General features: G+C 53.1%; 1 protein-coding gene across 1 annotated transcript in view; it reads right to left on the bottom strand.

The window, feature by feature from the left end:
* Positions 1 to 12500, bottom strand: part of macrod2 (mono-ADP ribosylhydrolase 2) — a gene marked incomplete in the record, with an annotated part of 331272 nt that overhangs the window by 220021 nt on the left and 98751 nt on the right. The window contains 1 exon segment of the mRNA XM_067236376.1: positions 1873 to 1902. Coding sequence (XP_067092477.1) covers positions 1873 to 1902 — 30 coding nt within the window.

A 12500-nucleotide genomic window follows, 5' to 3' on the forward strand; every position in this document is an offset into this window, starting at 1 on the left:
GTCTCCCACAGATAATGGTGATCTCTCTGCACGACTCTGCTGCTTTATATTAGCTCCTCATCCTTCAACACACACAACACACACCACATACACAACACACACACACACACCACACACACCACATACACACCACTCATGTCACATGCACCACACAAAACACACACCGCACACACATCAACACAGAGAAAAAAGAGAATTACATGTGAAGGGAGGATCTATCCATCATGCACGACCGTCCTGTGTGTTGTGTGTGTTGCCTCTAAGTTCTGGAGCAGATAAGGTCACCCAGCCATCTGAAGCAGGCATCTCTTTGTTGCAAGGTTAATTGGCCTCCCTGCCTTTGTGGGGAAATTGGCAGAAAAAACATCATGGGAAGGCAATTAGCGATGAAAAGACTTTACTCTTGACACGAGCTACAATTAGAATTCCGCTGCCGTAAAACTCCAGTCAAGTACAATGATATGTTCAAGCAGAATGTTAAGCTTACACTATGAATAGCAATAGGCAATCTCTCTTTAATGTACAAATGCATGTTGTTGTTCACAACGTGGGCAGCTTAAGTTAAGACACGATTTGAAAATCAATAATTCAGAACCGAAGCTAAACGGTATCAATCACCAGCGTTTGCAGGACATGAAGAAGAGGGCTGTGAAAGCTGGTTAACCCTGAGAACAGGATCACACACGAGCTCCACACCTGGTCAGGGACTCTTCATGTGACAAATCAATGACAGAAGTCAATCGAGGAGAGAGATTGCTATCAGGGGGGCCGGTGTGTTTGTCTTGCATCAGATTCACGGTGGCAGGTGTTCAAAGGGACCTGGTTGGTTATAGAGGCACATGTGTCTGACCTGTGATCTCAATCAGACTCCCTCTTCAGACGACGGCTTGGTTAGGGCCTCTTTGTATCCAGGATAAGGATCTGGTCGACACACGGCCTAGTAACAATAGCTGGGAGGCATGCAGTCTTAGCCTGGCGTCAGATAAGAGGAGAGCCACTCCGGAGAGCGTGATTAGATGGGGATAGGGTTTCTGCAGCTCAGTTTAAACTGGCTAATTGTCCCTCTCGGACAGGACCCGTTCAGCAGCAGCCTGGCAGGAGAGAGAGCTGTGTCGGTGACAACGGCCAACACAAACATACAGGCTGATAAGGCAGAAAATATGACCTGATTTTTTTTTTTCACCACTCCTATAAAACAGTCGATCCCCCAACATCCACCCCCCCCCCCTCCCCCGCCCCCCTCCCCTCCCCCGCCCCCCTCCCCTGCCCACTCCGTCAGAATTCCTCGTCTAATTGGGTTGATTCCTGCCTTCCCTGCTCATTGCACCAAGGAACGATTATTTCAATCATGTCAGAGTGAAAGCCAAATCCAAATATCCTAAAAGAGGGACTGTGGGATTGAGAGCGATACACTGAGCTCCCCCCATCCCCCTCCGCCACCCTCCCCGGCCCCCCGGCACGCTCCCCCGCCTCAGACATCCTCAGGCTCTCTGATGCTGACCCTCCCTGACAGGCCAGTCCAGTACTGACCCTGTCTGGACGCGACGCACGGCCGCCCTCTGGCACGTCTGCATGTGTCGGCCCTCCGTTACACCGGACGCACCGGACGCCAGCTCCTGCCACAACCTGACGCCAGCTCTTTCCACAACCTGAGGCCAGCTCCTCCCACCACCTGAGGCCAGCTCCTCCCACCACCTGAGGCCAGCTCCTCCCACCACCTGACGCCAGCTCCTCCCACAACCGGACGCCAGCTCCTCTCACCACCTTGGGAGGGCCTGGAGGAGCACCACAAAGGGACGCCAGCGAGGGCGGAAGAGATGGGGACTCTGATTACCAGGCAGCTGATGTTGAGAATAACAAATAAACACTCACCTCCACCTCCTCCCAGAAGACTGGAGTTAGCTGGAAATGAGAAAAAACACAGTTTTAGATGTTATGCATACAGAGACTTTAATAACATGTTGATTATCTGGTGTAAGTGGCACTTTGCGTGTTCCCCCCCAAAAATAGTGTTTTTTGCAATCAAGAAAGAACTGTAGTCTGGAAATCAGCCAGTGCATTAATTTTATTTTTGAGTCCTTCACAAGAGAAATTCTTGTCTTATCACAGTCTTGTGAGGCAGCTTGTATTTTGAGCAAAACAGCTCATCAGCAGTGGTAGTGGGCTGTCAGAGACAGGAGTGTCAGGGTAGTGAATGTGAGCAGTCACTGAGCCAAGAGAAGATCTCTTTGATGATCCGCTTCAGATCTCCCCAAGTGAGACGAGGGTCTGAGATCTCAGGGTGGGTGTGGGTGTGGAGGGGGAGGGGTGAGATGTTGGAGGAATCACAAACGGCACAGATAAGATGTCTAAAAACAGAAGAGGAAAACAATCCCACTGTCATTCTATTCAAAGCTTTGTGCCACGCTCACAAACACTCCTCACACTCGTGCCACGCTCACAAACACTCCTCATACTCGTGCCACGCTCACAAACACTCCTCACACTCGTGCCACGCTCACAAACACTCCTCACACTCGTGCCACGCTCACAAAAACACTCCTCACACTCGTGACACACTCACAAACACTCCTCACACTCGTGCCACGCTCACAAACACTCCTCACACTTGTGCCACGCTCACAAAAACTCCTCACACTCGTGCCACGCTCACAAACACTCCTCACACTCGTGCCACGCTCACAAACACTCCTCACACTCGTGCCACGCTCACAAACACTCCTCACACTCGTGCCACGCACACAAACACTCCTCACACTCGTGCCACGTTCACAGACACTCCTCACACTCGTGCCACGCTCACAAACACTCCTCACACTCGTGCCACGCTCACAAAAACTCCTCACACTCGTGCCACGCTCACAAACACTCCTCACACTCGTGCCACGCTCACAAACACTCCTCACACTCGTGCCACGCTCACAAACACTCCTCACACTCGTGCCACGCTCACAAACACTCCTCACACTCGTGCCACGCACACAAACACTCCTCACACTCGTGCCACGCTCACAGACACTCCTCACACTCGTGCCACGCTCACAGACACTCCTCACACTCGTGCCACGCTCACAAAAACACTCCTCACACTCGTGACACGCTCACAAACACTCCTCACACTCGTGCCACGCTCACAAACACTCCTCACACTTGTGCCACGCTCACAAACACTCCTCACACTCGTGCCACGCACACAAACACTCCTCACACTCGTGCCACGCTCACAGACACTCCTCACATCGTGCCACGCTCACAGACACTCCTCACACTCGTGCCACGCTCACAAAAACACTCCTCACACTCGTGACACGCTCACAAACACTCCTCACACTCGTGCCACGCTCACAAACACTCCTCACACTCGTGCCACGCTCACAAACACTTCTCACACTCTTGAGCCCCATCCCGGTGCTGTTCTGGTGACACAGTCGACACAGGAGTACACCAGAGAACATCTACCCACCGGAGACCGTATCATTAAAAACAAACGCATTACCATTTAGCTCTGTGTGTTGTCAGATAAATATATTCTCCTCTACTCTCCAGGAGGAAAATGATTAGAGGGGATTAAAGCATGTGTGTGTTAATTTGAGTGTTACAGGATTATATTCAGAGGAAGGAGACGTGAGGGATGGGTTACACAGCGGCTAAGGAGACCTGTTGGCATGGCGGTAAAACCCCAACTCCACCACAGTCTGGAAAAACATCTAACCTACCTCCTCCCCGCCAGATCCCGCCCAGGCCCGGCAGCACAGCTGCTATTGGAGGAGGACATAGGAGAGGTTCTATTCAGCAGAAGGTAAACATGAGGGATCAGAAACAGGTTCACCTTGCCAGAACTACATCCTGTTGTTATTTTCTATTTTGCCTGATGGAAATTGCTGAAGGGTGCTTTTGGGGCCCATACTGCTTACACACCTTTCTCTGGCACCATTAGTGCTTTCATTGTTCAGGGTTGAGCAGCGCTCGTATGAGTGGGCGACGGGACAAAGAGATCTCTCCAACCACAGAATGTGCATTTCATCGAGCGCTTTTGTTGGCCACGCACACAAAAACCTAGCAACACAAACAGGGATGCCAAACGACCCACTGGCTTGTTTACAATAGCACCTTTCCAGGTTGTTCTGTGATGACAGAGATGTTTGTACACTTCCAAAACTTCGTTTATTCAGTTCTGCAATCTGTCAGTCGTCACGGGGAAACCACCTAGCCCATAATGCTCCTTCCTCAGACAGCCCTGCTAGCTTGGATGCCACACTGCTACAATCCTAAAGATTATGCAATTGTGACTGCCTGGTTGCAGTTCCAGTAGCGTAAACACAGAGAGCCAGTTGGACTGTTTTCCTCAACAACAGACAGTCCCCTGTCCTGCTGGCTCCGACAGTGCTGTCCCATACCTCAGCTGGTGACACACCAGGGCCTAATTACCTGACATTATGGAAATACACACCTGAGGAAAGCTCAGTCTATTCCACGCCTAATCAGGGACAAACGATGGGGATGCTAATCAATCTGACAGCACTGCAGAGCTGTGTGTGTGTGTTGTCTATGTATGTTTGTGTGTATGCATGTGGTGTATGACTACAAGCATCTAGGAGAGATCACAACTGCGGCCTTCTGGGAGTCTGAGTAGAACGGACAGATCTCTCCTTGGTAGAGAGGCTCGAGAACACACACCCATAAGGACTGATCTCTACATAGTAAGGGCTGAAAACCCAGCATGCTCTGCTTTGTGTGTGTTCGCCTCCCCTCCCCATCCCTCCCCCCCCTTCCCCATCCCTCCCCCCCTCCCTCTCTGTAAGATGTATCTCGGCTCGTCTTTCATCTTTTGGGGACTTTTCTAAAGAACAGTGCGTTTCTCGCGCACACAAAACATCTGTAACGTACCGTGTGGGTGAAAACAAGAACTAGGCCCTCAGCGACAGACATCAAGGGGGAGATATTAGAATCCCAAAATGGATTGGGACTTGCTGTAACAATCCCTCTCCGAGAGGAAGAGAACAGGGAGCAAACGAGATGCAGCTGCACAAAGAAGCCAGCAGCACACACTGTCTCAGAGAAGAAGAACTTGAGTGAAGGAGAGCAAAGAGAGAGAAGAAGAACTGAGAGAAAGCAGATCCTACACAGCCAGAGAAACATGTAGGGACAGAGAAGATTTGACAGGTAGAGGAGAAGAACCGAGAGGCTTGCTGAGTGCCCGGCCTCTCTGGGACTGCAGGGCTAGGCCCTGGCCTCTCTGGGACTGCAGGGCTAGGCCCTGGCCTCTCTGAGACTGCAGGGCTAGGCCCCAGCCTCTCTGGGACTGCAGGGCTAGGCCGTGGCCTCTCTGGGACTGCAGGGCTAGGCCCTGGCCTCTCTGAGACTGCAGGGCTAGGCCCGGGCCTCTCTGGGACTGCAGGGCTAGGCCCTGGCCTCTCTGAGGCTGCAGGGCTAGGCCCGGGCCTCTCTGGGACTGCAGGGCTAGGCCCTGGCCTCTCTGAGGCTGCAGGGCTAGGCCCCTGCCTCTCTGGGACTGCAGGGCTAGGCCCCAGCCTCTCTGGGACTGCAGGGCTAGGCCCCGGCCTCTCTGAGGCTGCAGGGCTAGGCCCCGGCCTCTCTGAGACTGCAGGGCTAGGCCCCAGCCTCTCTCGGGCTGCAGGGCTAGGCCCCGGCCTCTCTGGGACTGCAGGGCTAGGCCGTGGAGTGCCCCAGCCTCTCTGGGACTGCAGGGCTAGGCCCCGGCCTCTCTGAGGCTGCAGGGCTAGGCCCCGGCCTCTCTGAGACTGCAGGGCTAGGCCGTGGAGTGCCTGACTCAATACGACCAGCTTGAAAAGTGCCTCAATTATCCAGACTGAAAATCAAAACAAAAATCCATACTTGGCCACATCCACACCATAATGCATATTTAATAGTATGTATTAATTATGAACTCGCTCTGTTGGTTGTCTGGAGGTGCCCTAGGCTGCGTCTGGATATCTTGTGGAGGATCGACACATTTCTGCCCGTGGGGAAGGAGCGGAGAGTCAACAATTAGGAATATCAGAGGGCCATTACGGGTTAGCTGCACAGTGGTTAGGCTCCTGTATACAGTGCTTGGACCGCTGGGTACAAACTGATAGCATGTCTGCCTGTTTAATGTTGTGTGACCACTGCAGGGTGACACAAGAGAAAACATCCTCTGTTGTACTGTCTGCCAGACCTTCTCTCCAAGGAGTTACAGAAATCACATTTGTCCTCAAGGACAAGAGGAGAACATAAACAGACCCAGAAACAATAACAACAAATCACAAGCGAGTTCACTATCCTGGAATTTTCCATTCCCTTAAAATCCGGAATGTTCTTCATGCGGCAGTCCAGTCATAAAGTAGTAACAGTTTTTTCTCTGTCAGTTTTAACAATCATGAACACACAAGCACACACACAAACAAATAGATGTTTGTGTTACAAACAGAAACAACAGGAAACAGGAAGCAAGTCTCCTAATGGACCGCTAATTAGCCAAGTCCAACAAATTACAAAACACGATCAGAAGAAGCAGTTTTATTGAACTCTTCAGTGCTGTCTTGAGTGAGGAGAGAGGCAAGCCCTTAACCTCACTCCTGTTGTGGCTGAGCAGAGCTGCTGCTGTGTGCCTCAGAGGGAAGCATAACATGGGTCATAAATCGAGGTGGAAGTGCTCTCCTGGTAGCTAAACGAGGGGGGGGGGGGTCATTAGGAGGAGGTCAGCTACGCCAACAGCTCTTCCCAACACACACATACCTCTGCTGTCACCCTTGGACTGCCCGCTTCCTGTCTCCCTCTTCTGATCCCCTAAATCAGAGGGTCACAGGGTGTCACGCACCCCTCTGAGCCCCACACCTCGCTGGAACCTCTGTGTGCTCTCAGCTGGAGCAGGAGATGGAGCAGGAGATGGAGCAGGAGATGGAGCTGGAGATGGAGCAGGAGATGGAGCAGGAAATGGAGCAGGAAATGGAGCTGGAGATGGAGCTGGAGATGGAGCAGGAGATGGAGCAGGAAATGGAGCAGGAGATGGAGCTGGAGATGGAGCAGGAGGATGGAGCAGGAGATGGAGCTGGAGATGGAGCAGGAGATGGAGCAGGAAATGGAGCAGGAGATGGAGCTGGAGATGGAGCAGGAGGATGGAGCAGGAGATGGAGCAGGAGATGGAGCTGGAGATGGAGCAGGAGATGGAGCAGGAGATGGAGCAGGAGATGGAGTTGGAGATGGAGCAGGAGGATGGAGCAGGAGATGGAGCAGGAGATGGAGCAGGAGATGGAGCAGGAGATGGAGCAGGAGATGGAGCTGGAGATGGAGCAGGAGATGGAGCAGGAGATGGAGCTGGAGATGGAGCAGGAGATGGAGCAGGAGATGGAGCTGGAGATGGAGCTGGGGATGGAGGGGTCTGGGAGACATGCGCTGGATGGAATCGGTGAACTGACAGAACTGTTATCTAACTGCCAGCCCCAGAAACTAATCCTGCAAACAGAACAAAAATTCCCTCTCCATCTCTCCACGGGCCGTATATTTGCAGTGCAATCATAAAAACAGTTGTGGGCTCTCTGGTGTGTGTGTGTGTGCGCGTGTGTGCGTGTGTGTCTGTGCGTGCGTGCGCGCGTGTGTGTGGAGTGGGCAGTGAGGCATGCTGGAAGGAAGAGTGTTTAGTGTCGTCAGCAGAGACCCACATCATGCATCTGAATGGAAGGTGATAGTGCGTAACTTGGCAACACCCTGAGGAGGTAAACACAGGCAGAGTACCCTCCACTACTCACCTCCACCCTCCCCTAATCCCAGCCTCACCTCCACCATCTCCCAGCCTCACCTCCACCCTCTCCCAGCCTCACATCCACCCTCTCCCAGCCTCACCTCCACCCTCTCCCAGCCTCACCTCCACCCTCCCCTACTCCCAGCCTCACATCCACCCTCCCCTACTCCCAGCCTCACCTCCACCATCTCCCAGCCTCACCTCCACCCTCTCCCAGCCTCACATCCACCCTCTCCCAGCCTCACCTCCACCCTCTCCCAGCCTCACATCCACCCTCCCCTACTCACAGCCTCACCTCCACCCTCCCCTACTCCCAGCCTCACCTCCACCCTACTCCCAGCCTCACATCCACCCTCTCCCAGCCTCACTTCCACCCTCTCCCAGCCTCACCTCCACCCTCTCCCAGCCTCACTTCCACCCTCACCTCCACCCTCTCCCAGCCTCACTTCCACCCTCTCCCAGCCTCACTTCCACCCTCTCCCAGCCTCACTTCCACCCTCTCCCAGCCTCACCTCCACCCTCTCCCAGCCTCACCTCCACCCTCTCCCAGCCTCACCTCCACCCTCTCCCACCCTCACCTCCACCCTCTCCCAGCCTCACCTACACCCTCACCTCCACCCTCTCCTACCCTCACCTCCACCCTCACTCCTACTCCCAGCCTCACCTCCACCCTCTCCCACCCTCACCTCCACCCTCTCCCAGCCTCACCTACACCCTCACCTCCACCCTCTCCTACCCTCACCTCCACCCTCACTCCTACTCCCAGCCTCACCTCCACCCTCTCCCAGCCTCACCTACACCCTCACCCCCCCAACCCCTAGCCTCACCTCCACCCTCAACCTTCCCTCCACCTCCACCCCTTCCTCCACCCTCCTTGTCACTCACTAGCCCTGCGGTAAGAGGGGCAGGGCAGAGTGACGAGGGGCAGGGCTCCACCCCAGCAGGGATATCAAAGTAGCAGCTTAGCTCTGCTTGAGCAGCACAAATAAGAGAAATGTGAAATAGAATGGATTCTGAAATTAAATGAGAGCGCTTGGCAGGAAGATAAAAATAGTTTGTCGGGGTATGCTTGGGCATTTGACAGTCATTAGGTGTTCCTCCATTCAGCGTGGATGCCAGACACGCCGGTAGTAAATCCCAATGTTCAGAAGCCCAGCCGAGTGGAAACGACTGAACTCTGGATGAGAGAGTGTGACCCCTGAAACATCACTCTTCCCTACAACACTTTCCACTCCAAAAAGTCTGGCTAACAAGCTCCGCCTACGGTCCTACTGTACACACAAGTTGCACGATCCACACAGAGAGTAGTGTACACAACACACACACACAACCCAACTCGTGGAAATCAACAAGGAGAAATGCCATCCATGGTTTGGATCTAATATGGAGCGCCCCATCTCCTGTCTGCAAAGCCCGGCGTTAAATTGAAGCAAGTCTAGCGGGTAATCATAGAGCTTTTTTCTTTTATTAGCACTGAAAGTCACACAGATGGAAATCCAGATTATATATTATGAGTCAACCAACACAGGAGGAGAGCAGACCAGGGAGACGGGCCACGGTGCTATTTCTTATTTGTGGTCCATTAAAAATGCATGGCATTCTCAACGTGCAGCTTGGCTTGATCATTCTAGTCGGCTCTGTTGTTCTTTACAGCCCGGACAGCTTCCATGCTTCCAGAGAGAGCTCTGATAGCCAGCCAGGCAACATACAGCCCCCTTTTGAACAGTAAATCATGTAAGGTTAAAGATCACACACAGGCGTCCATTTGAGAGAGAGAAGGAAAATAATTGAAATAAAAAGTAAAGAGTTTAACGAAGGTTATTTCATGGTTCCCTAAATTACTCCTCAAGTCGGAGAGAGATGGTGATGTCTGATGCTTGTGTGAGAGTGTCAGCATCCAAGCCCCTCAGTAATACACCCTGTTCTCTCTGTCGCCTTCATAACAAAGAAACAATAACAGATGCCAAAGCTAGCTCTCTCTCCTCCTGGCATAATTACCTGACCTTCACATCTACATTAATGAGCGCAGGATGATCCTCGTCTCTTTCATCATCTGGTTTCCGAGTCTTTTATCTAACAAGGTCACCTTTGGCTAGGCTCCTTCCCCTGAAAGACACATCCTCCTCATGAATATACATCTGTCTGCATCTGTTCCCAGCTATGCTGCTGCATCGCTACTACAGACCAAACAGTAAAACAAAGGTTTTGACTGTGAGTCTTTGAGTTCAGACTGAAGAAACCTAATTAGAGGGAAAGGTGACACAAGTGAAATGTAATGAACCCTTGTTCACACAGGCTTGCTTAACTGTGTTTGTTTGTGCTGGATGATTGATAGAGGTATACCTGAGAGGGTTAGCCTGTAAGCATAACGGGGTAACCTTTGAGAGGGCTGAGGTAATAAATACAAAACAACATTCCTTAATGATTCTGGCTCCGTTGGTCCATTTGAATTGCAATGTTAATAGCTTGTTCCGAGTGTTTAAAAAAGCTCTCAAAATGGCTGTGCTTTGCTTGGAAACCTAAAAAGACAAGAAAGTCAGGGAGGGGCTACACACACACTACTCACACACATCCACACCCACTACACAAACACACTACACACACGCACGCGCTACACTGCATTATTCATGTTTCCTGCAATATTTCTGCCACGTTCTGTTCTCAGCACAACCAAGTTTGACTCCAAAGGATTCGATGGTGAAGTTGAAGTTTCCCCACACAGCATTGAACTCCAAAGCCTGTGAGTTAACTTTCCTCTTCTGACTGACAAAAGCAAAGCAATGAGCTTCTGCGAGAAGCTTCTGAAACAGTATCAGGAAGCTGCTTGGCGTTGCCATTACCTCGGTGGCAAGACAGGCAATAATGTGAAATAAAACAGATGGTGGCCACATTCTAATTGAGTCGACCCAAGTCTGGAAAGGGGGCCTCAACTTTCCACAACCAGCATCATTTTCTGGTTCAAATGAAATGGGTTATCTGACTTCACAGGACCCAGTTCTCTCTCTGGGGCGACGGCAGGATTTGGGCCATCGGCTGCACACTGTATTATGGATTTATCCAGTCATATTCCTGGATTTATCTGCTCCACGTTAATTCAGCCTTTTCCCTGCTGGTGATCAGGCCTGCTCGTATGGTAAAGACCACATGGGTCCTGGGGTCCTTAACAGCCCAGCGCTCCCGGCTAGTTAACCGCTAGGCAGGCAGAGTGGGCCGACCCAGCCAGGCAGCCATCCAGGGCCCTCACTATATCCTAAATAACATGGTTGAGATTTCTCCAGACGGACGACCCGGAACAGCATTAAATTGGAGGCCCACAGCCGGTGAAGTGTGATCCAGGCATCGACTTTCTTTTACGTGCCGCTGCTTTCTGACTGGCCGAGTACTGACAGATCAGAGGGGAGGAGAGCACATGGGATAATGAGGACAGGGACGGCAGGAGGGTTTGGAGGACGGGGACGGCAGGAGGGTTTGGAGGACGGGGACGGCAGGAGGGTTTGGAGGACAGGGACGGCAGGAGGGTTTGGAGGACAGGGATGGCAGGAGGGTTTGGAGGACAGGGACGGCAGGAGGGTTTGGAGGACAGGGACGGCAGGAGGGTTTGGAGGACAGGGACGGCAGGAGGGTTTGGAGGACGGGGACGGCAGGAGGGTTTGGAGGACGGGGACGGCAGGAGGGTTTGGAGGACAGGGACGGCAGGAGGGTTTGGAGGACAGGGACGGCAGGAGGGTTTGGAGGACAGGGACGGCAGGAGGGTTTGGAGGACAGGGACGGCAGGAGGGTTTGGAGGACGGGGACGGCAGGAGGGTTTGGAGGACAGGGACGGCAGGAGGGTTTGGAGGACGGGGACGGCAGGAGGGTTTGGAGGACGGAGACGGCAGGAGGGTTTGGAGGACGGGGATGGCAGGAGGGTTTGGAGGACGGGGACGGCAGGAGGGTTTGGAGGACAGGGACGGCAGGAGGGTTTGGAGGACGGGGACGGCAGGAGGGTTTGGAGGACGGGGACGGCAGGAGGGTTTGGAGGACAGGGACGGCAGGAGGGTTTGGAGGACAGGGACGGCAGGAGGGTTTGGAGGACAGGGATGGCAGGAGGGTTTGGAGGACAGGGACGGCAGGAGGGTTTGGAGGACAGGGACGGCAGGAGGGTTTGGAGGACAGGGACGGCAGGAGGGTTTGGAGGACGGGGACGGCAGGAGGGTTTGGAGGACAGGGACGGCAGGAGGGTTTGGAGGACAGGGACGGCAGGAGGGTTTGGAGGACGGGGACGGCAGGAGGGTTTGGAGGACAGGGACGGCAGGAGGGTTTGGAGGACGGGGACGGCAGGAGGGTTTGGAGGACAGGGACGGCAGGAGGGTTTGGAGGACAGGGACGGCAGGAGGGTTTGGAGGACGGGGACGGCAGGAGGGTTTGGAGGACGGGGACGGCAGGAAGATTTGGAGGACAGGGACGGCAGGAGGGTTTGGAGGACAGGGATGGGCAGGAGGGTTTGGAGGACAGGGACGGCAGGAGGGTTTGGAGGACAGGGACGGCAGGAGGGTTTGGAGGACAGGGACGGCAGGAGGGTTTGTATGATATTAGTGAAGATCATCGCATTTAAGAACGAATGCACAAGTCTACTTTCTCTTTCTCTCTCTCTCTCTCTCTCTCTTGTGCACACTATTTCATTGTGCTTTTCACTTGTCTAAATGTTGGATATTGAATTTATCCTTCTATAGAGCACCCTTTATAGTTTTCATTTCATTGATTTTGCGAGAAATATTCT

The sequence above is a fragment of the Osmerus mordax genome, chromosome 5, assembly GCF_038355195.1.
Source record: "Osmerus mordax isolate fOsmMor3 chromosome 5, fOsmMor3.pri, whole genome shotgun sequence".
Lineage (NCBI taxonomy): Eukaryota > Metazoa > Chordata > Actinopteri > Osmeriformes > Osmeridae > Osmerus > Osmerus mordax.